Source organism: Tinamus guttatus, unplaced genomic scaffold (assembly GCF_059628265.1).
Source record: "Tinamus guttatus ecotype Peru unplaced genomic scaffold, ASM5962826v1 Tinamus_guttatus_pri_ptg000115l, whole genome shotgun sequence".
NCBI lineage: Eukaryota > Metazoa > Chordata > Aves > Tinamiformes > Tinamidae > Tinamus > Tinamus guttatus.
This window is the reverse complement of record NW_028288649.1, coordinates 1,126,164-1,153,891: the sequence shown is the minus strand read 5'-3', so window position 1 is coordinate 1,153,891 and position 27,728 is coordinate 1,126,164. Positions and strand designations below refer to the sequence as shown.

The window sequence follows — 27,728 nt, the reverse complement described above, 5'->3', positions numbered from 1 at the left end:
TCTGCATTTAGCTCTCACCAGACAAAAATAACCACCCAAGAGCACTGGCTATACATGTACTGCTGAAGTGTATATGTTTAACCAGAACAGTCTATTAACTTTGCTATTCACTTCTATAATAAATATTAAAAAGTCATTTTTGTATGGACAATTCCTGGCTGATTTGGATTCCTCTAATAATAAAAGCCTTCATCTTGAGAGGCAATTGATCCCTATTGATGGCAAAATGAGCTCAATGGTACAATACCAGTAAAAAAGCATATGATGTTCGAATATAAAAATACTTTTTCCTTTCAATTATCTTAATTCATACATTTACATAAACTTAATATTTAAGTAACAACATTTTCAACTTTCCTGGTTCAGAGCATTTTGTGATTCCATATTCCTGTATTTATCCTATATCATTACCTGGCCAACACAAAAAATTTCTTCAGAAAGAATAGCCAAATCTGCAAAATTAATATGAGTTTTGAAATGGATTATTTAGATATAGCAGATCTTCATTGCTTATCTACTTTAAGCAGTGTCTTATCTACTCTAGAGTAGATGAAGTGTCTTATCTACTTTATAACAGAGACATAAGCCTGCAAGGATTTGACAGCTAGGTAGGTTCATCTTTAATAAGTTACAGACAAATTTTCCATTTAGTTATCTCTGCATAAGCATTATTAAAATCCTATTGTCAAATAAATAAATGAACAAAGTTATTCCAAGACATATTACTATTATTTGATAATGGTCAAGGACTTGTGGAGACAAATATACTTTCTGACAGTTGTACCACTTGAAGGCTGTCTATTCTATATTGTCATGTAGTTTCTTAAATGTTTTTTCAATACAACTTTCTAACGTGATTCTCAAAAATAGCTTTTAAAAATCCTTTTGAAGAGATATTTCATGTCTTAAATAACTAGATTTAAGTTTATTTTTCCTAATAAAATACTTCAAAAATTGTTGGTGAGGTACTTTCAAAACTCCTTCATATAACATTTAATTCTTTATCTGTCTCTCTCTCTTTATGTTTCAGATACGCAAAGGGCAATTTTTCAAAGATAACCAAATAGATGCCAAATATGTCTTTAAAATTTTCTGATTTATTAACATACTGGGAGACAAATGTATGAATGAAGCACAGTCACTGAGCAGTTTTAAATTTAAATTTAAAAAGTTTAAATTAAAAAGTTTAGACTGAGCATTCTCAGGACTCTAGACATCTGTATGTTCTCTAAACAAAACAAATTTACAAAATCTGGGCTGTGTCTTGTCTTCTGACTTTGAGTTTGATTTGCTGCATTTTGCTCATAAAAACCTCTATTTGTTTTAGTTTTCTTTCAGCTGATGCATTTAAAGACAAAGTAAAAGGTCTTATTTTGTATTCTCATAGCCCTGTAACTGTTTCGGAGTGGAATCAAAAACCTGCCCTGTGCATTCATTCACACAGTATTTAGTATATAGTGAATTTGAATGCCAAGTCAGAGTCCGTCGAGCTCAAACAAGAGGTTTTTTTTATGTTCAAGAGAAGAAACAGCTAAAGTTCACTTGTCCTATTATTGAAAACTCCTTTTGTATATGGGATATTTCTATTCCCATCCAAAACACCAGATAACAAATTAGAGAATTAAAATGTTGTTAACAACACATTTAGGTAGCCATTCCTAAGAAATTAGTTTGTGCCGATGAGTATCTGACCTGAAAAAAATTGAACACACATCTAGGTGAAATATTTATATTTAATTATATCTTTTATTAAAACACATAAATACTTATTTATGTACATTATTGATCTTTAAACTCTCTATTTTACTCTTTTCTTTTTTCCTCCAAAACCAAATCCAGACAAGGGATATACCAAACCGAAAAACTATGAAGTCCTGAGTAGCGAGAATGAAAATAAGCTGACATACATTTGCCTTGTTGAGAAATTCTACCCAGAAGTTATTCGAGTTACGTGGACTGAGGGAGAAAAGGAAGTAACAGACAATGTGGAAAAAGGAGAAATCTGGAAATCTGCAGATGACGGCCAATACTCTATTGGAACCTGGTTAACGGTATCAAAGGAGAATAAAAACAAGAAATATTCTTGCAAATATGAGCATGAAAGTGGAACAGATTCGTTTTCCGACACTTCCAAAGAAGGTATATACTACCATTTTAAGAGGGGCATTCTCTATATTATTTAAAAAGGTGTTCTACATATCATAGAACTCATTTTTGCTTTGCAATAAAATTACAGAAATAAGCCAGTGCGTTAATGCTGCTGAAAGAGGCTGTGCTCCTTGGCACAACCATAGCCAAAACACACATCAGGAGAAGGTACAGCCAAGCAGCAGCCTCATGGGCAAAACCCCAAGCATGGCAAAGGCAGAACTCTGAATTAGGGCAACAAATACCCATTTACCTGTATACAAAATCTTTTTTTCCTTTAATTTCTCTCCACTAATGCATCCTACTCATAAACATTTTCTATGAAATGTTCTTAAAAGTCTATTTTTCTTATTTTTCCTTTTCATGAAAGAGAAATGTTAAGTATTTAATAATATCTTCCCATTTCGCTGTTTCTGTACTGGCTCTTCTTTTCTGTTTCACTACTGTTAAAGAAAAGCATAATTTGGATTTATAAATTCTCTTTCCATTAGATCTTACAACTACTATGGAGAATCAGGACTGCAATGCAGGAAACAGTACCATTTTTTCTCGAGGTAATTAAAATGTGTTTAAACACAACACATGTCAGATAAGTACTAAATATTTTTACACATGCTCAGAACACGATGAAAATAATCCTTTTAAATGGTTTCCAAGAAACACTTTAAGTTGATGGTGTCTGCAACTTAAAAAATGCTTAAACACTACTCTGAATTAACATCTGGTATGAATTATAAAAAGCGGTTCTCCTTCCTTGGCCTTTATTAGCACACTCCAGTTCTTTGGGGGCTTACTTTCCTATGTGGCCTACATTAAATTATGTTATTTTACATAACTTGAGTTGTCAAATGCTCAAAGCTTCAGCTGGTATCAGACCAGCTACTGCCCAACACTTCAGAAAATAAGAAGCTTTCTTTTAATTTGAGTAGGAACTGAGTAAAAAATCTGAGGCACAAGTGTTCACAAACAGCAAAAGGATGGAAGCGAACACAAAATTACACATAATCCGTACTGAAAACACTAGCATTACATTCTTGCCTTAGCACGGAATAACACTAGCTGCATATCAACAGTCTAGTTCTTAAAAATACGTTTGACATTGGACTTGTGAGCAATGCAAACCTCGAGGTCAGGCCAATGTTGCATTTGTTGGTACACTGTTTGCTGAAAATGGTGTAGCTGCAGCAATGCAGGTGCTGCATCGTCTTGGTTCTGTCTGTTTTTCAGAAGGATGAGGTTAATTGATGGTTAAACAACACTTTTCTGTGTTTGTTCCAGATCAATTAATACACAGGACGGCGTATTTAGTGTACATAGTCCTTCTTCTGAAAAGCTTCATGTATTACGTGATCGTACTCTTCTTCATATACAGAATGAGGACTCCAGCTAAGCAACATGGAAAGGGAACATAAGAGAATGATTTTGCAAGTCTTTGCTAAAACAGCATTTTTGTTTGTAAGCTTGTTAAGTTTGTTTTGCTATGAACCCCCTTGCTCCTAGTGCTGCATATAACAACAAAACAAAAACAAAACAAAACAAAACAGGTTTTCTTGCATTACTGCACACAGCCTGTTCCGCTTTACGGCTAGGAGTTTTATATCAAACTCTGCTTCTTCTAATTTTTCTGAGTATTGAAATGGGGGAGGGGCAATAGAAATAAGGTTTTGTTTCTTATATTTTAAGGGGAATTTAGAATTAAAGACTAAGGAAGATTCTCATGTTAAAAACAGTTGTGCATGCAGAAAAAAATAGAGGTTCACTGTTTAAGGCTTAATTAAGAACATGCAGAGTGAATGGAAAGTGGTGAATGTTTGTTCTTCTGACTTATAGTATTTGTTTTATATATTGCTTTTGAAAATTTCAATTAAACACAATATTACAAAATGATATTATTGTTTCTTTAAAAGCGAGTTTAATCAGCATAAAAGCAATTCCAAGGCACACACCTTCACAAATCACTTGGCCACAGACAGCACTGTTAACAAATTGTAAACCTGCACATTGTGTTTTTAAAGAAACAAAACAGTTGCAAAGTTTACAAACATGATCTTGTTTGGAGAAGCCTTCTGAAGTTGAATAAATCCTTAACTTTCAAGATCTGTTGAAACAAGTATTTCCATAAAGAGAAAGAATTTTCAGATTTTGGGCTCTACACTCCGCATGTCCCAGCTCTGCAAATTTGTTCTTTTCAAAATTCAGGAGAAAATTCAGAAGTAGAAGCCTTTGCGTGAAGCATTTGTTCAGTTTGGGACAACATATTAACAGTGGTTTGCAGATGAGAGACTGGAGTATTTACAGTAAAAGTTCACTCACTGCATCTGTGAGGAGGTAGAGAGAAATAAAAGTTTTCTAACAGACTGCGTTTGTGAGACACATGTTAGTTCTATAGCAGTTCCACCTAAGAGGAACTAAGATGGCTAGAAAACTTGATTCATTTTCAACTGCTCACACAGATTTCCTGGTAAACCAAAGATCCATCAAAAAAGGTCAGTTTTCTGCTTTTCAATCTATTAAATGGGGAGCCCCCCCCACACACTTTTTTTTTTTTTAAACTAAGCTGGGGGAAAATGTTTTCTAGAGCTCACACAATTACATGGGAAACAAAATGGGGTCTGTTCCAAAAATCGCAGAGGAATAAGTATTCTACAAATAGTGAGTTGAAGCTAATGCATCTACTTACTACTAGTTTTGCATGTGCAATGGCTCAGAGGCTCCCGTATAAATAATCTTATCTATACAGACGTCCACTGATTGCACCAAGCTTTTTATTTTATTTATTTAGCCTGAATAGAGGACAAGTTGATGTTTTAAAGTTTCTGAGTGTCAGGGGAGCTGTTTACTTAGAGAAAGGCTTGATTATTTAGTGGAAAAAACCCTGTAAACTGAACCAGTCAGTACTGGTTCAGAGGAGGTGGGCTGTGATCTGCACGGGCGATAAGTGAGGACAGTTAGACCACAGCCCGTCCTGTCTGCTACCACAGTGTGCTTCTAAAGCGTGCTTGCTAATGAAAATACGGAATGATAAAAACCGCATGCCTAAAATATGTGTAATAGATACAGTGAAACTTATTCTTTGCTAGGCAGGTTGATCTAATTGCACTTTGTGGTGTCGTAACAGGTATAGGCTACATCTACTGAACATAGGTCCTCAAGAAGTTCTGCACGACTCAACGTTTCTAGGCATCATGAATGCATGCCAGAGTTATATGTTATCTAATAAGAGCACATTTCTGTGATCAAGAGTTGGCTAACATTTGAAAGACATCTTCTCAAAAAAAAAATCTTCCACAAATTGAGTTTTGTCATTTTCGCTATTATCCGCGATTTCAGACTTCTACAAGTATGAGCATTACAGCTGCTCTACTTTTATCACAGAATTGCAAGTATGAATGCAAATATTAGGAATTTAGTTACAGAATCTGGTGCTGCTAATGAAAATGAGATGGCAGAATGGGGTGAACTATTGCTCTGTGTGTTGAGGTGGACAGGAATAACTGGCAAAAATTCATTTTTTTGCCAAAAGGACTTGAAATATATTCCTTATCTTGTTAAGGTCCTTCTGTGTCCTATATGGTGCAACAACATACATAAAAACTTAGGAATGCTGATTTCTTTTTTTTAAACTATCAAAATACTCTAAAAAGAAGGTATGGAAAGCTGCTATCCCTGGATTCCTGGACCACATCCCCAGGAGACAGATGTGTGTAACCGAGTTAGGGAAGGCTGACACCTGTTGACTTCCATTGAAAACATATTAGTCTTCAAGAAATTCTGAAACAGTTGAGGCACTGGCACATAGCGTAAAAACTGCTGAAGAATTAAAAAACAAAATCTCAGAGATACTGTTAAGATATTAGAGCAAGCAGAGTTCCCCCAAAAACATAGGCTTTGATTCACTGTTTTTGATCTACTTAGTGCAATAGGTGATCAACATTTGTTCCACTGTATTTGACAGATAGCTGAAGACAAAGCAATTTTCAGTAGGAAGGCTGCTTGGGTATGACTAACCACATTGACTTTGGGAAGAATCAACTATAATCTCTTACAGTAAGGAGAAGGGGAAAGGACTACAGGAAATACTGGCTACTGAGGTCCACAAAGATAAAAACACCATTGAAGAGTTGAAGGAAAAACCATGCCAGAAAACTACCACTGCAAAGAGTGACATCTCATATTTGTTCTTTGTTAGTGAAAATATTACAGAAAGTCAGTTTCCACTTAACTTTACACTTAAATCAGGGAACACAGGGCTATAGTGAAATATAGCGAAATAGTGAAAGGATGTGAGTAGTTCTGTAGGTAGTAAGACTTATATTTTCCCTTTACATTAAGGTGACACTTGAATTTGCAAAGGCTCACTTATTCCAGTCTCCTCCTTACAGCTGAATAATATCCATTGCCAGCCTAGGGGAGGTCACTAAGTTACTGCAGAAGAAGCTCTTGGCATCCTTTCGATATTGCAACACAACAGGCAAAGAACCCAGGCAAAGTCACTAGTACTAAGAGCAGCCACAAACTAACACGACATCTTGCACGAAATCGAAGCAAACTAAAATCAATTCAGAATCCCCACTTTTCAGCCACAAATAAAGGGGTGGCGCAAGTTGATCTGGAAGCTGAACTAATAGACTATCACAACACATTGCCCAGGTTTTAAGAACCTTTTTAGAAAGTGATCATATCCATAAAAAAAAAAAAAGACAAAACACATGGAGTTAAGAAGGTAAGTATAAAACTAATAACAAGTGAGTAAAAAAATACTTAAAAATAAATCATTAAGTCACAAGTGAAAGTGAAGGGATGAGGCAAGATAATTCCAAAATAAAATAATTACTGGGATAAGGAAAGTTTCTGTCATTTATAACAACAACAACAAAAAAGGCAGCCCCAGGACGCTAAGACAGACAGTTTATAATGCAGGTCTTCTGTGACATTATACAGGAAGAGGAGCAGAACAGATATTAGAGTGGTTTTGTTCACGCAGCCTTCAAGATGGGCAAACTTGACTTAGACCTCAACTAAAAGAAAATATCTTTTTAGTATTCCTGCATTCCTAGCCCCAGATAAATCTCTTCCCCCTTTCCAAAAGGGACTTTTTACACTTGTCCATCACAGTCCTTCCAAGCATGGCCAGTGATAAAATGCTGAACGTGTTTCAGTTTGAGTCAACAGCCTTTTGCATTGGGCTCTTGCTCAGCTGCCGCCTGCCTCTGGCCTGGGTAAACCAGCATTTGAGAGCTGACAAGCAAAATTACAGTTCTACAGCAGCCAAACTCCTGCCGTGGGGATTTCCTGCTTCAGTTTCGAAGATGCTGAACACACAAGAATCACCCCAACATTCAAATTATTTGGGAAGAAGCTAAAAAGAAAAAAAAAACACATTTACAAAAAAAAAAAAAAAAAAAAAAAGGAAAAGAAAAAAGAAAATAATAAAAAAGGTCCTGTGTAAAGGTTTTCACTGTAGTGTTTTTCTCTGCAGTCTTATCAGATTCCAGACAGGAAGAGGGGAACCTTATTAGCTCTTTCTCAAGAAAAACATACTTCATGGGCTTATAAAAGCAAGCATTTCCCTTAAGAACACTCCCTTTTAAAAAATATTTACTTATATGGTTGTCACATTTGCCACCTTAAAGGCTTGTTAAGAGTTAGCTAAACCAAACAACAGCCCAAGGATCCTTCCAGAAATACCAGCCTCCCTATGGATTCACCTTACAGGTGCTTCAAGCCTTCATCAGGACACACTCAGGACAAACTACTGCACATTGGTTCATTGGCAAGCAGGGTTTCTCCCTTGTTCTCATCTGCACTTCACAAACCATGGTGAAAACATTTCTAAAGCAGTGAGAAGAGATGCTCTGTAATCCCTGCTGTTAGCCACCCCGTGGGAAGAGGTCTTCTCTCAGCCACACACCCAGCATCTCCCTCTGCCTCTCTGCTACCGCTTGTCCTTGTCTTCCCCTGTTCTTGGCCTCAGATCTTTCTTGTCGCAAAGGGCTGCAAGGTCCAGAGGAAAGAGTTGAGCTGGTCTCAGGGCTGGCCACAGTCTGATACTAAGCAAATTAATGCCAGCACCACTGACCTGCACTTCTGGAGAAGTTCCTAGAGCAGCCCATGTGTTCTTATGTGTGACCTATATTCCTGTAGCTATAGAATTTCCCTTCCTAAGTATCCCATGTGTCAAAAACACTTTTTGAGTTACAGTTTACAGGTACAGCACAGTGTTAAATCTGCTTTCTTCCTGATACTTCATTACCCCTATATGGAGTTGGAAGTCATTTATCATGCCAAAACACTGAAAGGCTTCTTAATATTTCATCATGTTGTAGTTCCTCCTCACAAACCTTTTCCTGCTGGAAAATAAGAGTTCTCAGATAGCATTTATCTGATCATGGACCTCCTCTCCAAGGTTTCCTGTGAAAATAATGCAGCCAAATTAAGTTTGGATTGTGCTTCTTCCTGTTCCCCACCCATGCTTGTAACAGCAAACTCCCAGCTACCACATTACATCTTGCTTGCACCAGTTTTATACTCCTAACATCAGACCCTTATTCAAAGGCTGTGTTGGAACTTTCTACCAGAAATAACCCCTTTCACCTGGTGCCTTCAGGAAATGTTTCTCTGGATTAAGATGAGAAGTTGGGCACCTACACTCTAATCACTCCCATGCACCGCTCTTGAGGCATTTGCTTATGTTTTAGTGGCAAGGTCTTTCAGCCGCTGGGACAAGAAGTGATCTGCCAGTGCTGGATCTGCCAGCACACTGCGCTGGTAACACCCCAAAGACAAAGATAAGGTGACTTGAAATGTTCCCATGTTCGAACCTTTAAGGCACCTTGGATTACTTAAAATGCTCTTAGCAAATATCTAAGATCTTGAGAGACAGAGGCTATAAATGGGCAGCTCCCAGCTGTACCTACAACATCCATCTTTATATTCAACTAACAGTAAACAGTAATTAAGCAATAGTTCGGTTGATCACAATTTGTAATTAAAAGGAGAACAGAAATATCCAGGTAGCACAGCACCACAGTGCTCCCTATCGTTATTTCTGATCTTCTGTTTCCCTTCCTCCTTGGTACATCTGGAAACATACACAGTAGCAGTTTGTTTTGAAGCAGTTTAAACAGGATGCCTCTTCAGTTACTAATCCTGAGGAAGCAAACAGCTGGAGGCACAACCACGTGCCTTCTTTAACAAAAGTTCATGTGCATTTGTACAAACAGCTAGCTTGAAAGTGTCCACCTCCCTCCAGTCACGTTCTAGGAAGCCAAAGTGACCATGGCAGATGCCCTTCCACACTGCACTTGGCAGCTGGCTTTTTACCTGGCCTAGGATGCTCCACGTCACTCTCATCCCGGGGCTGCTCCTGCTGAGGCTGTGCCAGACACCTCACAGGGCCGCGTCTTGCTCACTCCCCAGGCATCTATTTTGGCACCTGAGCATCTCCTGCTGGGTGATTTATGACAGAAACGACTCCTCCTCAGCACTGACCAGCTCATGCATGGGACTCGTAGGTACATCTTCACTGTCGCATTGGGACCAAGTCAGTGAACATGGACATTAAAAACAAAGGATGACCTAGAGAGACATTTCAAAGTGTTTCTGAAAGTGTTGCAGCCTAGTTGAGAGGTATGATGAAAAGCTGCAACAAGACAATCAGTGAAAAGGTCGTATCGTCTGGACACAAGTATTCGAAGGGGGAGGAAAAAAAAAAAAAACGTGTAAGTAAGCATGACTGAAACTGGGATAACAAAGGGGAAAGCTTTCCTTATGAATCAAAGCACAATTTACTTAATTCCAACCAGTGTATCTATGGCAGCCAAGAATAACAGATCTTAACGACCGTTGCTGAAAACCACAAATTACTAGTTGACCAGATGCAAAAGGCACCTCAGCATGTGAATAAACTGTGTGTGTATATTCACCTTGATGCTACACGTGAGGTACCAGCATTTTACAGTTCATGTTTGCGTGCCTCCTGGGTCTAAAAAATCAGTTAGAAATTGCAGTTACAATAAGGCTTGGTAGAAAATCCAGTTCCTCAGCGGTGACTATGGAAACTAGGAACTGTCATGGACTGGGTGTCCTTTGTGTGCAACATAATCCTTCTGTCTTTGAGACCAGAAAATGCAAGGACCAGTGAGAAGTAGGTAGCAGAGTGGATGGGGAAGTGCAGTAAATGCATATTCTGTTGAAGCCAGCTACATTCTCTGAATATATTTGGGGTTTTTATGTCCTGTTAAAGCAAAGTCATTAGGAGACAAAATTACAATTCACATGTAAAATGCTTTTCAAATTTCCACACCAGTATGAAAGCTTACACTGATCAATGACTTCTTCCTAAAGGATCTAAGGATCCTCCGTTTCAAAACTGACTGTTCTCCTCTATCAGCTTCTCAAATAGCTGCATGTTTCTTCAAATAAGAAGTTACGTATAAATAATTTTTTTTTGCCTAAAAATAGAAAATGTAGTCCCCAGGCTGTTGTTTTCCCCTCACTTGTGATTTTGCTGGAAAAAGCTTTTCCAACTCGACAGTGTTAGCAAGATCATAAAAATTGTCGCTTAGCAATAGTCATTATCTTCCAAAAGGTGCATTTTCCTACTTTTTGGGAAAATTTGTGCACTCTGCAAGTGCATATGCAGAACTTCAGTCAAGTTAAATGAATCAGGAGATATTTTAACATTTTCTGTATCTTCAGTGTAGAAGATATGCAAAATCTTCTTGGAAGTTGGAAGTTTTCATGAATGAACAGGAAAGTTCATTGAAATACTGCTGCGACTCAAGTCAAAAATAAAGATGAGGGACAAATAGGAGGAAAGAAGTATAAATTGAGAAATGGAATAAATAGCTCTAGGATGTGTCAAGGTTTTTTTTTTTCTTCTGCTTTTAAAAAATGGAATTTAAGGTATGAAGAGCATTATCTTAAATATCTTTCTTGAATCACAAAAGATAGATGGGCTCCTGTCTAGCCCACTTGCAGACATGGTCTTTAAGTTCCATGTTTGCCTCAGTTTTCTTTTGTCTTTGGCGAGTGACAACTAAGTGAACATCAGAGCTGACTAAAGGGAGAACCTTTTGAGCCATCTGGTGGCCATCTCCGGGATGCAATCACCACAGCCCACCTGCTCCTCAGCTCTAAGGTGCAGTTTGCTCTGGGAGATGACAGAGCGTCACCCCTAAACTGAGGGTGAATCTGTGAGCCATGGATTGCAGGATACGCGTGCACCTAGTGGAGCACCACGTGGGGGTGTCGAGGTGTTGAAGCTGTTTACGTTACCTTGAAAACACTTATATTTATCTCATTTTATTGAATCATTTGCAATGTTTCCCCGACTTCGTTTTCCATTCTTTCTAAGGGGAACTTTCTCATTTGTTTGTTTCCTTTTTTTTTGATTTTTCTTTTCAGGATTTTTGGAGGGTTGCATGATGGATGTAGAGGAGTAGAATTGGGGATACAAGTCTTTTTGCTTCACTTTATGATATTAATTACAAAGAAGTTAGAAGTAGCTGTCACTTCCTGCACATAGACGTGAGGTGCTGCCAGAATGACTATGACCTGAGCAAGTTTAACTTGGCTGTCCTAGGGGCACATGCCTCAAGAAGGGGTTGTTGATACAGTCCTAATTGCTCCCCCTGAGAAGTCATCCCTACGCAGGTGATACTCAACTTGTTTGGAAAATAAGCCATTTGGGGAGGCTTTCTTCAATACGGAGTCTTTCATTAAAATTCTATAGTTATTTAACCTGTAGTCATATAGAGCCTATTTCCAATACTACTAGCGATATCAAAATAGAATATGCTCATTCCAAATGAGAGTGACTATGACTGTTTCCCTTGGAATAGGTGAAAGTTGTGGGCAACCCTTTTTTATTACGCTGAGATGTGCTGCTGTGCTCTCTCTCATAGGGGAGCATTTACTCTGCAGAATGTGCAGTGTTCTAGTTTCAGGAGGATTAAGGATTAAATAAGAAGTCCCTTAAGGTATTGACCATACTATATCTATCCTTTAAAGTCAATGAGGAACATGTTTTTTCTGAATGACAAGATTCATCTTCAAAATGGATCACAGAACATTTTAGTTTGCTGTTGTATCATAACTCTGGAGAGAGCACAGATCTGAGAATATTGATTGAGACTGTCCTAATAGGAGCACTGAAACAACTAGAGAGGTGTGACTGAAATATAACAACCACTGGAACGGACCAAAGAACAAGCTTAAGAAGGACACAGACTATTATGAACAGACTCTAACCCTGTGACTCAGTGTATTCATATTACAATCATTATAGGACAGCAGTACTCTAGTGAATTAACATAAATGTGTCATGGCATATAATACCACTGTTAATGCCATCCTCCCTCATCTGCCAATTCCAGTCCCCCAGAACACCTTTGTAACTGATATCAGTTCCCCACAGCCTTGTAGGGAGTTAATTCCTGCCTCCTCCATAGGAAACAGTAAGTGAAGGTCTATGAGGTTCATGATAAAATAAAAAGTGAATGGCAATAACAATTAACATTCAAGAAAGCTGAGGCAGGTTAACATTGCAAGTCATGTCAGATCACTGGCCTGTCTTCTAGCTGCAGAGTGAAAGAGAACATGCATGGACCAGGTCTGTACTGTGGGCATCACCAGTGGCACAGACAATGGCCATCACCTTGGTGCAAGTTTTTCCTCCGGACAGAGTGTTAACGCAGCCAGGGCAGGGGAATTTCATGCTTATATGCAGAGTGTGCAGCAATAAGAACAGAACTTAAATATTCTGAGGCAACAGTTCTTTTCCAAAGGTTCTATTATACAACATGGTATAGGGATGACAAAAGAAGTCAGGCGCAGTTCTGACAGTCACAGAACACAATGATCTTAATTAGCACACTGAAGGCAATGTGCCTGTTTACTGCCTTCAGGGTTATGCTGATCTTCAATGCGAGAAAAGACAGGTTGACTAATTTTCAGTCATACTCTTCCTTACAAGAAATAAATGAAAGAAAAAAAGTAGCATATGATTTTATTATTTGCTAAAGCTTGATACCACCCAAAGTGAAATAAAATAGGTGTGAAAGTACTTTCAGAACATCTATTTAAATCTAGCTACTGCATATTTCAGGGGCATCTCTGTTGATCCCCTTGTACTGCTCCCAAGGTGCAATCGCCCATAAGCCCCTACCCTCAGTTGTCTTACTGAGCCTGAAGAAGAGGGAGCCAACAGATGTTTTAAGGCTTTGACAGTGTTGTCTGGTAGAAGGCATGCTTTTTCAGTGGAAAAAAATATAGACATATGTAAGATGAAACAGTCACTACTGGTTCAAGGAAGAGCCAGGTTAGAATGGTTAGACATGAATCAGTCCAGTCTTCTACCACATTACACCTCTATTCCACAATAATGGAAATAGAGAGAACCACAGAATCACAGAATGCTTAAGGTTGGCAGGGACCTCTAGAGATCATCTAGTCCAACCCCCTGCACACGCAGGGTCACCTAGAGCATATGGCACAGAACTGTGTCCAAGCAGGTTTGGAAGATCTCCAGAGAAGGAGACTCCACAACCTCTCTGGGCAGCCTGTTCCAGTGCTCTGTCACCCTCACTCTTAAGAATCTTTTCCTTAAGTGCCTGTGGAACTTTTGGTGCTTCAGTTTGTGGCCATTACCTCTAGTTCTGTCGGTGGCCACCACTGAAAAGAGGCTGGCCCCATCCTCTACACTCCCTCCCTGGAGGTACTTATAGACACTGATCAGGTCCGCTCTCAGCCTTCTCTTCTTCAGGCTGAACAGGCCCAGCTCATTGTCAAGAAAATTTAGGAAATTTAGGAGATTGTTGGGAAAATTGTCAGTCTTGCTTGTCTGCAGCCTAAGAGAGCCGTCAATGTCTTTTCACTAAAAGCAATGCATGAGTTACCTGTTGAAGTACTATTTGCTACCCAGGCTGATCCAGCTGCATCCTTGTGGTACCACCTACGGACTAAATATGAAAATCCAAAGCACTCATGTTCTCATACATCAGGAAGATGCACCAAAACTGCAGATTATCATTTTTTTTTGTTCAAGCAATGATTAACACCTCAGATGATCTATATCTGAGAATATATCTTTATTCCCTGTACAGATCTTACGTCTGTAATCTAACTCATTGTTGGATAGTTTTCTTTATTATCTAAAGTGTTGGATAGTAAAGAAACACTTGTATTTGCAATGGTTCATTTACTCCCATCTCCACCTTAAATCTGAATAATGTCCATCACCAGCACAGGACAGGTCACCAAGTTTTGCAGAAGATGCTTCAAATACAACAGGCAAAGAGGTAACAGGTCACTAACACTAAGACTACAGTCAAATCTAGGCAAACCAAAATGAAATTATGGAAGAAACTGAACTGCAGTCAAACTAACAGAATACCCCAACACATTGCCCAGGTTTTAACAACAATTTTATTTTAGAAAGTGAACATAACCATTAAAAAATGCATGGAGTTAAAAAAAATTAAACATAATACTAATGACAAATTTCTAACAACATAAAATAGATTTACCTAGTAAGTCCCAGTAATCATTAAATATACATCCGCCATAGAGGAGTTTTACTTCATTATATTACCAGTCTTTGGATTAGGTACACAAGACAACATTTTCCAGTAATTACCTAGTCATTAGAAGATCAACTTCAAGAATCACTGAATACATCATGGACAAATAGTTTCATACCACCTTTGAGGCAACCTAATATACATATGTGAATAAGGTTACACATTGCTGAGGTATTACAGTACATCGGGACTGTCCCCTTTGCTTTCTAATGAGCACATTCTCCTGCTAGCAGCTCCAGCAGCATGTCTGCCACGTTGTCACAGTCTCTGAATTTCAACATTTTCTTTCTGTAAGAGATGATACAAGTCAGAGTGAGTGAAATACATGAGGCAAGGCAACAGACGCGGATGGCAGGGAGGACAAAAATAATAGAGCATCCATTCTTTCCTACTACAGCATTTTAAACCAGAAACTTCCATTCCAGTAAGATTTATTCCTCTCTAGCTTCAAATACCATAATCATCTGCAGTGAAAGTGAAGGCAAAAGAATTGTGGAATAAGGGAGAATAGGGGACTACTAGTAAAGGGGAGTTTTTACACTTGTCCTTCACTGTCCTTTCAGCAGGACCAGTGAAGAAACACTGGAAATGTTTCATGCTGAAACCCAGCCCCGCTTCACACTGGACTCCACAAGAGCTACCTCAGACCCCTGCAGCCTGCTCAGCTGCTCTGCATCTCTTGCCTGGGATAAGTAGGAAAACAACATGCAAGTACTGAGGAGCACAACTATAGGCTCTACAACAGCTAAATATTTGCCTTGTGGGACTTCCTGCTTAACTGCTTACTAGAAAAGACAGATTTGGTTAAGATTGGATGTGGAACTCCCAAGAATTACCCCATCATCCAAATTATTTGGCAAGAAATTAAAAAAGAAAAAATACTTTTACAAAAATTCAGGTTCTATGCAAAGGTACTTACATGCTTTCTCTCATTTGCTATACAATTGGTTTTTCACTGTCCTGTTTTTCTTCAGATTCTTCATCTGATCCTAAATTGGAAGGAAGGTGTGTTATTAGCTAGATTAAGAAAAAGAAAAAATCAAAGACCAACACTGATACTCTGATATTCGTTTATTAAAAGTCACTTATAAGCAAGCGTTTCTCTTTTAAAAAAAAAACCCTTCCCTTTTTCTTTTCAAGTGCTTACTTACCTGGTTGTCACATTTGCCACACACCCAGCATCTCCCTCTGCCTCTCTGTTACCACTTGTCCCTTGTCTTCTCCTGTTCCTGGCCTCAGCTCTTTCTTTTCACAGTCAAAGGGCTGCAAGGCCCACAGTAAGGAGCTGAGCAGGTCTCAGGGCCAGCCACAGTCTGATACTAGGCAAATTCATGCGAGCACCCCTGGCCTGCACTTCTGGAGCCCACGCCAAGCCACACGTGTCCCTGCCTACATCTGAGGCAGGGGGTGGCACTAGCTGGTGCTGCAGGGAAATTCCCAGACCAGCCCCGTGTGTTTTTATGTACTTGTCTTAGCAGCTTCAATAAGAAGAGTTTCCCACAGGAAAACAAATGAGAAGAAAGCTCAGTCTTTGACAAAAATGCCTGGGAAACTTAAATAACTGTAGAAATTAACTCTTACCAGGCTAATTTTGCACCTGCATAATATTTTAACAATTTTCATGTGGAAAAGCTAGCAACTTTGTCTGGAAGCACAGAAGTGTTCCCTGACTTATGTGCTGATACAGCACAGCATTACACTCAGCACTGTCTTAATCTCCTCTCCTCCCTAGATGGAGCCATTTACTGTACAAAGGCAATCAGGAACTCTTTAAAAGCAGCCATCAAGCTGGTGAAGGTACCACCAACAGTTATGACTTCAAAATGCGACATGGCAAAGATAGCTATAAGCACTGAGCAGATATTATTCTAATTCTAGTACACTATAATGCATAACTTTAAAAGAGACACATTTTAGTATAAAGAGCCTGATATGGGATTTTGGGGTTCACACTTGGTCCTCAAATAAGTCAAACTCAGATCCCCTCAACCCATTAAGAAGTTACCTATTCTCTCAAAATACATACACACACATTCTTAAATCTTGTGGTGACTCTTAACTAGAATGCAGTGCAATATATACAGAGTCAAGGCAACATTTAACAAAAAACATTTAACATAAAAAGAAAAAAGTTAGGTCTGTGTAATACAGAGAAGGAGTTTTTGAAGTTATGAAAGAGTCCCCAATTGAATTTTCAATTTGTTTTAAACCAGTTTTCTTCCAGGTTAACCAACTGTCCTACAATATCACATAGTTCCAATCTTAGGCTGGAATAAATAGCAACTGTTCTGCATAAATATCGTTGCTATCGGGATAGATGGAGCAGAAACCCCTTGCTGTTGCAGCACAAATTTATGTCATACTATCTACATCTTAAAGCCAGTCAAGAGAACTGACTGTATCTTTTGAAAATAGATGAAAGCTGAACAAGAACTCTAAAAGTTTTCCCCTAAAAATGGAAAGGGATTCAGAGATAACTGTAAATCTGATGCAGTGTATTTACATTATTTACAGCAATGTTAGATTATTTAGAGCAAGACCTAAATTATTTTCCAACTTTTAAAGTGGTGAGTAGATGGCTTTCAGTATTACTCGTGAGAGAAATTAGCTGGAAATGGAGGAAACAAAGCAAAAGTAATCAAGTTCATGAATTTAACACATTATTTGCCTGCTGCCTGCACTCTAGTAATTGATTGGGTTATCTCACACTGAGTTGGCTGGGAATTAAAGAATTGATGATGATAGCTTAATCCACCAATTTTTTAATCACTTCTGAGGCACATGAAAAGGCCCACAAAGTGTACTGTGATTCAGCTGATAAGTTGTAACTTAACTAAGTTTTTTATAAAAGAATTCCTCATTATGGGACTCTAAAGTACATTCCTTATTCCAAAAGGAAAATACACTTTTTCCCCCCTTCACACTTCCCCATTATACTTCAAAAGTTGAAAAAAATATGCAGAACTTGAATGTGAACAGGAAAAAGCATTCATCATGCAAACATAATTACCTGCTACAGATTCAGGAGGAGAATAAAACTGCCTGTCAGAGAAGACACCTGGATGAAGAAGAGCTGCTCGCTCAGAGGCATCCTGTGCTATCAGAAATCCTAAATGAAAAAAAGAAAACCAGTCCATTATCCATAGTATTTTAAAGAAAAAAAAGTCACAGTAACGACTAATGTATTGCATTATAACAAGTTACTGCTATTAAAAATGGGTCCAAAAATCATTAATCTGACTTTAAAGTCTTCCATATAGTTTCAGTAAGCTAAAGAAAGACACTTCAGTCAAACAGATATACTGTATCCATGATGGAAAGTTTTCCTTCCATTGCATGAAAATGTATGGTTAGGATGCCAAATGCAAATTCATTAATGTAACTTTAACTCTGAATCATATTTTTAATGCTAGGCGAGCTGCCACATGGAACCAAATAAACGGATTTCCTCACTTTGGTTCCTCAAGTAAACTCCCCAGGCTTGCTTTCACTTAGTCTGCCTTAACAGCTTCCGTTTCATTTAAAAAATAAAAAATAAAATCAAGAAAATATAATGAGTTAAAAAGTATTCTGATGGGCATAATAGAGAAAAGAGAAAACAAGGAGGCTGCACGGAAAGGAATTACTGGCATCAATAGGTCTCCCAGTAAATAGTGGGGTAAAAATGGCATTTAAGTCAACATAAGACTATCAAACTTCTATCCTTTGGTCTCTGACGCATGAAGATGGGGCGGGGGGGAAAGTGATGTTTTACTGAATTGGAAGAACTACCTGAGGTAGCTAGCAATTATAAACAAAGCAAACTCTTTCCAACTCAAACTACTATTTCCACATATTCACTCTATGACTTGCTCACAGTGTCTAAAGGAGACATATCTGTTACTTATGCAGAGACTGACCTTCCTCTACTGGAGAGAATAGAAATGTAAGTCAAAAATATTAAAAGGCACACACTGGGTGGGAAAGATAGAGCTAAGTTTAAAAAAAAAAAAAGAAAAAAATTAGTGCACTTCATCCCCTTCCTAAAGATCAGAATCTGCCTCTGTTTCGTTCAAACACATCCACGTCTTTTTACCAAGGATTTTATCTTTTATTTAGCTGAACTGTTCCCAGAAGCAGGAAGCATTCAACACTAGAAAGCATTTTCACTGGAAAGACAGTTATGTTCTAAATTCTTTTTTTTTTCTTTTTTTTTAAACAAAACCTCTCCAATAGTCCCTACCATTGCATTAGCTAAAAAAGCTATAAAATTGCTTTAACACGACAGTAAGACAGAAAATAATCACATTTCCTACTTAAAAGGAGGGGTGTACCTGGTTAAAACCAAAAACTATTCCCTGTCTGCCTTTAACCTAACAGCAATAAAGGCACAAATCAAAGGTTCTCTATAGAATTACCTTCCTGCTGTTGAAACTAGACAGAACATCTCTAGCAGAAATCTATACTTTCTTTTTTTCATCACCCAAGTAATGTTCTCCTTCACTAAATCACTGAGTTTCCTCTATTTAGTTGAGTGCACTCCTATGATCTGCCGCCACATCTTGAAGAGGTTGAAATTCATACTTGCTCTGGTCTCATTCTGTGCATGAAGCACAATCCCTTTCCACCTCAAAAGAAGAATTAGGGACACAGAATTAGTTATTGTGTCTACTCTTCCTAAAGAGAGAGGAGTCAGTAACAACTGTGTGTGTTACTCACAAAATAAAAAGCCCAAACCAATTAGATTTTCACACTTTAAGCATAAAGAAAAAGAAGAAGATATGCTTCTAAGTGCCTGACAAATTACAGATTTGGCTCTTACAGCTTTCAACCTGGTCTTCCTACGTAAACTGAACCTCTTTGAAGGCATACATCCTACTTTCAAGAAACATAAAAAACATACCATATGAATATTTTTTCCTCATCTCTCCCAAGTTCTTGAGGAATTGAAAGAAGATGGTTTTTTTTGCCATATACTACTGAACGGAATGTAGCCAACTGCAGTCACTGATGAAAAAAACAAAAGCTTACTGTTTTCTTCTTCTGCTTCTTGTGGTAACACTTTAAAGTCCAAGAACCAGGTTTCAATCCAGGCAAGTATGAAGGATATGATGGGGAGCACATAGCCAAAAGCACCCTGTGAAAATAGCTTGAAGGAAACAAAACCACATGTTACAGAAATTATCTTCAAGAATCCTGCTTCTTAAAGAAGCAAAAACAAACAAACATTTTATTCGAATATATACCTGTGAAATAATTACTTTTGCTAATAAAAAGGCACTGGTCACTGCTGTTGTAAACTGAAAGAGAAAGGGTAAGAGCAGTTAGGTCTAACAACTGCATTTACTTCCTTATTTTTGCAATTATGTATCAATTGCAGCTTTAAAAATATTTCCCAATGGCAATATCATAGGTCAACAAAAATTATCAAGCATAATTATTTTAAAATAATCTCCTGGACATGTCCAACTGCGTATTTCCATTCAGCAGAAACTTAAAATGTTATGCAAACATTGAATTGTATACATTGTGATCTTACTGTATAATGAAGATGCAATATTTTATCACAAATTCACTTAAGTTTTTTTTTTTTTTTTTAGAAAAATAGTTATTATTCCAAATTACTTTCAAAACTACTCATATCAAAGCAATAATTTCAAATAAATAAGGCATCTTTGCATGAGAAAACATGAATTAATATTGTAATTCCCCTTGTGTTGTGAAAATACGTAACTTTCGTTGAATACTTAATATTCCTATTTCCTATTTGGAAAAAGTGACATGAGATTAAACAAAATAAACCTCAGATAGTGTCTGTAGAAAAAGGTAATGGACAAGTAACATGCACTTAAGCAAAGCGTCTAACTATATTAGTGCCTTTGGACCCAGCACTTCTTAAACAAGAAACAAGAAGAAAAACATATCAAGTTTCTCACTGGTAAGTGCAAATTGGATTTTAAGCTTAGTGGTTTCTACATTACTTTCAGTGAAACTTTGTTATATCTATTGCTTTCCAACACGATGGGTCAACCTTCACCAATTCATAACCAAACTGTATCAAGTTGGAGGATGTCACTGTAGGAAACATTCTAAAGCTATACAGCTGTAAGTAAGGGATTTTGAGATACATGCACCTTGAAATAAAAATCCCATTGCAATCAGAGCAGCAATTACTACTTGTGTGTCACGGTAATAATTACAAAAATTATGAAAAGCAATCTCGGACCACTAAATAGATTGCATACTAGTTAGTTGAAGAAAGTTATACATAGTCATATCTATATACATCACCATAATGTAAGAAAAAACCTCCATGATTTACAATATGCTGAGCCAGCAATTTTGATTTTATATTACAGGCTTCAGTATTAACTTTTTGACAAACACACAGATAGAAGCATGAGTTTGTCATTAAGCAGTTCGCATTCTCTCATACACAACTGCAGTGAAAGTATTTGTTCCAACCCACTGAAAGAAGTATCGTTGGCTATAATTCAAAAACTTCATTTCTAAGGGATGCATAATCTACCTTTTGCCTCAGAACAATACAAGTTTCTTGCACTGGCATGCAAAATTTAAAAAAGCGGAGAATTTGGGAGTTATCACAGAACGGGATATGTGGTACAATGACAATTCCTCTTCTTTTTGTAATACAGTTTGTTATTTCCAGTGCATGTGTATTTCAAACTTCAATTTAGAAGTCAGAGGTAACAGAAGTCAGGCATTTGTACTGGATTCAAATTGAGCCTTCAATTTGTATTAACATAATGCTTGGTAAGGATCACACTCACTGTACTACTAACTTTGCTTTTATGCTGAAGATCTTCCAGAACAGATTTTTTTTAATCTGTTAATACTTATTGTACAGTGAATATTTATATATAGCATCAAGATGATTCTTAACATACAAATGTTAAGAGACATCCCAAATTTGTCTGTTTGACCCATTCTAGTTAAAACTCCACGATGCTTGGCTACTACTCACAGCTATTGCCCACCAATGGCGCAGTCTGCACATTGCATATGCAAGTATTAACACCTTAAATCGAAAGACTGCCAGTAGCTATAGAGAAAGGAAAAAAATATTTGTTGGTTAATTCAGAACACAGAACCACCACAAGATTCTCAGCTCACTGAAAATACTAACTGCTTATAAAACAACTTAAAACAGGACACAACAAGTTCTGCTATTAAGAAACAGATCTGAAAGTGGATTTGCTTAAGATAAAAATAGCGTATCATTTCCCATTTTTAAAGCACACAGCTGATGGCATCACTCACATGCTTACAATACATCAAATATGCAAGCATGTGCAATTCCACAAATGTAAGTTAGAAATGTAAAAAAAAAAAAAATTATTCATTAAGTATGCTTATAATCATTTTATCTAACTGGAATCTAAGCAGTTCAGTCTAGACAGAGTTAAACCAGCAAATAGCTTAAGTGCTACTGCACATCTCACTAACCTTTCTAGTATGCTACTATGCATGAATACCATAATAAATGGTCAAGAATTCAAAAATACTGAAATCTAAACATTGCGAAATATAAATTATTCCTTCTGGAGATGCCGGCAGTTATTTTCTTATTGCACGCCCAAAAAACCCCTACTTTTCCACAGGCAAGCAAATACTTAAGCATAGCTAAGAAGCAAGCCGTTCCAAACACTTTGCAGCAAAAGAAGGTGAACCACAGGATTTGTTCTAGGGCAAAGAATGAAACAGTAGCAACAGAGAGATCAGATTTCTGGATCGGGGATCCTAGCCCTCTGTTTCTCCTTTATTTCTAGATTTTAGACTGCCTCTGACTTCTTTTAAAAGATATGTTCACAACCTATAAAACCCACTTGATACTATACAAATATGAGTTTGGACATTTGTACAAGAAAGAGAAGCATTCTGCAAATATTTGTGAGTTTTATGTGAGAGGTCATTTCAATGACCTAGATCCCTTCCATGGAATGAAGGTATATAACTTGGCATTAGATGTTCAGAACCTTTGGTTCAACCATAGGCAAAATAATTGCCTGTGCATCCAAATTAACAAATGACACTTTTGCTTCTGCAGTAACATGTGTCAGAGATACTAGCAAAAAAATGAAACTGAAAGAGAGAAGCAGCATAATTTGCTATCTTATAAATCTTTTGTATCCAATACCTCATTCTATTTGACATAGTAAACAGCAGATAAAGAAACAAGTTCTGCTTGGAACAAATCTCTCCTCATTATGAGGGATTATTTCTATGGAAGAATGAAAGTATCAATTTAAACAGAATGTTTTTACATCTGAAGGACTACTGGTCTTCTCCTCCCCTTAATAAATTATCTCCATGTTAGACCCATCTCTCATTCTTAAAATAGTTCTTTTTACGTGTGTGTAAGTGCCTCTACCAACAGGCTCCATGAACACTTGCCAGTAAAACAGGGCTGGAGAGCCCCCAAGACAGGTGCTATTTGGCACAATTCCTTCTGCTTTATCAAGAAGAGACCAATTGATTCACAGGACTCACACTGGGACACGTTTATGGGAAACTACGTTCTTGCCTTTTTTTTCGAGTGGGAAGAACACTTACAAATATATCAAAATATGAAGAAGAGTAGTGATAATGCAGGACTTCTTTCTCTAAAGTAGTCTCAATGCCGCCTTTTACCTATAAAGGAACAAAGACACGTAACAGCTCTAGAACAGAATTAATCAAACAAAAATATTTGAAGTCCAAATTAATAGTTCCCATCAATGTACAAAAACATCAAGAAATTAAGTATGGGGGACATACACTCTAAGTATGAACACCAAAACTACTATTCTCATTTGTCTTTCTTGAAGTAAAATATTTAAGATTACTAGCATTAATAACAAACTGTTGAGGAAAGAAGATGGGTTTAAGTGTAGGTTCTCCTATTCAAAATCACTGAGAGTTCTGCATCTCAAAAGGGTCAAAACAGCTAATATGCTGATCAAAAAGCCATGCAGAAAGCCCCAGATTGTCATATAATGACAGTCAAAAGCACTAAGGTTTCTTCTTTGATGCTTCAGCACTTGAAATTTAGTTTTGTTACTGAAATCTTGTTCTATTTTTTTTTTTAATTTTTCTTCCAGGAAAGCATATATACTGTTGATTCTACAGAACTAAGCCAAAAATACTGTAAGAAGTAAAGCTACAGCATCTTAAATCATTAGAACATTCACCCACAAATAACTAACATGCAAGTTTAGCGCTTTCCTTTGCTTCACAGGTTTTGAAAGCACGTCTTCCTTAGTCACACAGACTTTTTTGTGGACTTTATCATCACCTCTCCTGTTCAAGCTGCACCAGTAAGAAAATAACTTAGGATATGCTGGGTCAAAGAACAAGAGGAATACAGCTTAGCTTGGAGGGAAGAATCTTCATGTTTATACAATGTTATTCCAAAGATTATTTTTAACATTAAATTAGATAATGAGATTAGATTTAGATTAGATACAAGAAATAAGTATGCAATGCAGAAAACAACAGCAAGAAAATGATTTAATGTTATTTCTCTGCTATCATCCTTCTAAAGAAAGGAGATACCAAAGCATCACAGCATACACTCACCATGTCAAACCAATACCACAGACTCACCTATACTCTTTTAAATTATGTTGCTAGCATCTCAAAGCTCTTTTCTAGGACTACTCACCAACCACAAGTTTATTCTGTTTCTTCAACCCTCCCTTCATTTCACCCCACTTCTGACTAGCTGACAAAAACACTTCGACATATTGCTATTTCTTGTTTGCTCTGCCATTATCAGAAACCGTCATCTGTTTCCAGCACAGGTAATAAAGCTATACTGGACAACCTAACAGAAGACAGAAAAATGGTCACTAGATTTCTCACATGTTTTAGGGAAGTATTTATGAGGAAACAGAAGGAAAGATATACACAAAGTAATGTGTATGACACTGCTCCATGGCACTTTATAGGTCAATTTAAAAAAGGTTTGCCGGGTCTTTTCTTTCTCGCTGATCCCAGACATGTCTGAGCCCTCTCCTAGGGACAAAGCAAAGAAAAGACAAACCAAAGAATAACAGGATGTAACACATCAGCACCATGTGATGACTGAGAACCAAGACAGTTCATGGAATTTTGCAATATGTGGTTGCACAAGCACCTGCGCTAATGTAAAAATTAACAGAAAACCATGGCAGCCCTCATCTAGGGTTTGGTCAGACTACCATGGAGATGCTCCCTTTAGTGTTTAAACAGACAGACAAAAACAATGCTTAAACACTTTGGATGATGGATAGTCAGGGGAAAGCATATTGTTAGTATATAATGTAACTGATCTGGATTTTCATTTTGACTACAACACTCAAGCTAACCATTTTGCCTGCTGCTCAACCAACATAAATTTTTATTGGTCACTCTAATAAATAAATATTTAAAAACTAGTCCTGATAGATTTATTTCAACAACATTCAGAGAAACTGCGGAGACAGTTCTGAAGTCCTGTTAGATACTTATCAGTGAAGGACAGGCATAATGCAGTAGTACTTGAACTCCCTGTGAAGAAAACTTAGCTAAACAAAAACCAACCGATCAAAAAAATTTCAACTCGTGTCAATCTTGGCTGTCATATGATATGATAGTCATGATACCATGACTTATGAAAGCAAAAAATGTTTCTGTCATTCTTTCTGACATCTAACACTACAGGAGTTCAAGTTTTTCCACAAAAAGAAAACTGCTAACTCCTGGCATCTCGAGGTTCCTTAGTGCTATAACATTCAAAATAAAACTTCAGGAGTCAGTAACATTTTCTATACAGAGTCTTAATTAAAGACACCAAGAATACTGATGTTTGTGACTCAGAGCACAGACTTGCACAAGAGATACACAATCAGATCCTGTTCCTCTTAGTCAAATACATTGCTGATAAGCTGGCCTAAAATGCATCAGAATGCTAAGCTTCATAGGGTCAGATGGATAGCTACAAGGTGATTATCCTCTAAAGGAATGTTGACAAAGAATGTTTACTCAAGATCTTTACTAACCAAGAAGGGGATTCCTCTATTTTTCTTTTGTCTTCTTTCTTAAACACATACTTCAGGCTACAGTTTAAAACCTAGCATAAGAGCTACGGTATTACTCATCAGCTAATAACAAACTATCCTACTTTTTTTTGTGGAAGGAGAAATTTCATGCAAAAATAGTCTTGTTTTGCTAATTACAAACACTAGATTTGTAGTAATGGTAGTAGCAGTGAAGAACAGTAATAACTGTGGGAGTTTATGTTGTTGTACAAATCAACGCTGTCATAAACAATGTATGTTACATTACATTTGGCTTAAAGAAAACACACCACTGGAAAAGAAAAGCTTTGGCCATTATAAGTTCTTCCAATGATTAGTACCTCAGTGAATATCAAAGACTTTTTGAGCTACTGAGAAGAAAAACTCTTGAATCCTTTTAAAAAGAACACTTCTTTCCAAATTTAGAGTTCAACGCTTCTTGTTTACCTGCTGCCTGAAAAGCTTTCCAATGGTTTGTTCAGTTAGTTAACAGAATGAGTTAGTAGATTTCAGGAATGACAAAGGATTTAATGATATGAACAAAATAAGGCACATATCCAGTGACTAAGAGTAAGTTCAGATAAAGAGATACTATGTTCACAAAAATTAAAGAAGCTACTTTAGTTTAAATAAAGACATGCATAACATATGCTAAAAGAACTTACTAACCATTTCTGAAATTAATTATTCAATAAATAAAGTTCAACAATACCGAAAAGACAACTCACATTTAACTCTATTATCCACAGCAAAGTTATGAATAAGAGGTCAAATGTAACAAACAAACAGAAAGTCCTTCTGACATCTGAAATGCCTTTCTTCTCTCTTCCTTCATATGACTCAATTCTGGCCACCAGCTGCGCCGGGTTGATGGAATGGACATCCCGCAAGGAAGGACAGGATTCCACACTGCTGCTGTGAGCGTGTTCGGCATCCTCTGGCACTCGATTCATCCTTGGTTTGCTTAGAGTAGTCTTCTTCCCGTTTCACCATCACTAGAAGGCTGATCCATGGAGGGAGAATTTCTTAAAAACAAAAACAGAAAAGGACATTCATCACAAAAACTCCACTAAGGAGCTTCATCTTACCATATCAGATTCTTTTTTTTTTAAACACTAATCTGACAGTTAAGATTATTTGGCAAGTAAATTCCAAAAAATGTTTCCTAAATAAGAAGTTTTTATGGTCTTTTCCTCTCTCGGAGGATTTGTGAAACAGCGATTTAATGTTCAATTAGAGAGCTGGAAATGAAGGGAGTACTGTCTGTATTCAGAAGGCTGCAATCTCCCTTTAGTTGAAATGAGCATTAAACATGCATAAATAAAAGGCATGATGCTGTGCAACAGGTTACCTAGACCGACTGAAGTGCTATCCGTAGTAAACTATTTAGAAAAAGTTTTCCACATAAAGTTGGTGAAAAATGGCAATATTGGGTATGAGCACATGCAGCATTGCCACTGCTGAAGAGATCATAACTGAATACTTTAGTAATCATTCTTTAGGGTAAATAGATCAACACCGGAACTACCAATAACCACAGCTGCTACGACAGCTTATACTGCCAGGCTGGTCTCTGTGTGACTCGGGAAAAGGATCGCATCAAGTCTCTGTTGACTACAGGGCTTTTAAAAATATTCTCAGGCTAGATTTCTCATAAAACTTGGACAGTTTGATATATTATTCACTATATTAGTCCACAGGCAACTTTTTCTAATTAAAGCTTCAAGGAAGTGTTAGCAAAGGAAATCACAAAGTTTTCAAGAAACAGACAAAGTTTTATTTTATTTATGCAAACATTCAACGTATAAAGCTGTACTTCCTGCAATATAAGTCACGTCAGACAAGTTTCCATAATGCTTGGAGCATAATTTTCTACAAGTCAAGAACCAAAACTTCATCTCCTCCTGCAAGGCTATCTTTCAGAAGTGACAAAATAGACAAGAACCTTTCTGGTTCTTAGAGTCCAACCAGCTAGAGT

The 27,728-nt window shown here is 37.3% G+C and overlaps 2 protein-coding genes across 5 annotated transcripts in view; one reads left to right on the top strand and one right to left on the bottom strand.

Moving 5' to 3' along the window:
- Window positions 1–3,879, top strand: part of TARP (TCR gamma alternate reading frame protein) — a 29,301-nt gene extending 25,422 nt beyond the window's left edge. For both annotated transcript variants that reach the window (XM_088521063.1, XM_088521064.1), the window contains 3 exons: window positions 1,840–2,139; window positions 2,640–2,702; window positions 3,427–3,879. In XM_088521063.1, the coding sequence (XP_088377189.1) occupies window positions 1,840–2,139; window positions 2,640–2,702; window positions 3,427–3,560 (497 nt within the window). In that variant the 3' untranslated portion in view covers window positions 3,561–3,879. The remainder of the gene's footprint in view (window positions 1–1,839; window positions 2,140–2,639; window positions 2,703–3,426) is intronic.
- A 10,680-nt stretch (window positions 3,880–14,559) lies between these two features.
- STARD3NL (STARD3 N-terminal like) lies at window positions 14,560–26,820 on the bottom strand. 3 transcript variants are annotated; one of them, XM_010213825.2, is made up of 8 exons: window positions 26,479–26,819; window positions 23,286–23,363; window positions 21,697–21,774; window positions 19,958–20,011; window positions 19,743–19,860; window positions 17,743–17,841; window positions 15,652–15,721; window positions 14,560–15,020 (listed from the first exon to the last, which is right to left on the bottom strand). In XM_010213825.2, exons 1-7 carry the CDS (start codon window positions 26,701–26,703, stop codon window positions 15,669–15,671), a joined length of 705 nt encoding a protein of 234 aa, XP_010212127.1. In that variant the 5' UTR covers window positions 26,704–26,819; the 3' UTR covers window positions 14,560–15,020; window positions 15,652–15,668. The 3 variants fall into 3 exon arrangements, with proteins under 3 accessions (XP_010212127.1, XP_088377228.1, XP_088377229.1); XM_088521102.1 differs by lacking the exon at window positions 21,697–21,774 and having other exon boundaries at window positions 26,479–26,820; XM_088521103.1 differs by lacking the exons at window positions 19,958–20,011; window positions 21,697–21,774 and having other exon boundaries at window positions 26,479–26,818.
- Between the last annotated feature and the right edge of the window lie 908 nt (window positions 26,821–27,728).

What these genes read in the sequence shown, in the direction of transcription:
- STARD3NL (XM_010213825.2), bottom strand. Translation starts at nt 26,703, where the DNA reads ATGAATCGAGTGCCAGAGGATGCCGAACACGCTCACAGCAGCAGTGTG. An exon ending in GCCATTGGTGGGCAATAGCT is followed by an intron (nt 20,012 to 21,696) that starts GTGAGTAGTAGC and finishes TTTCTCTTTCAG; the next exon opens with TTTACAACAGCAGTGACCAG. An exon ending in CAAAAGTAATTATTTCACAG is followed by an intron (nt 19,861 to 19,957) that starts GTATATATTCGA and finishes GTTTCCTTCAAG; the next exon opens with CTATTTTCACAGGGTGCTTT.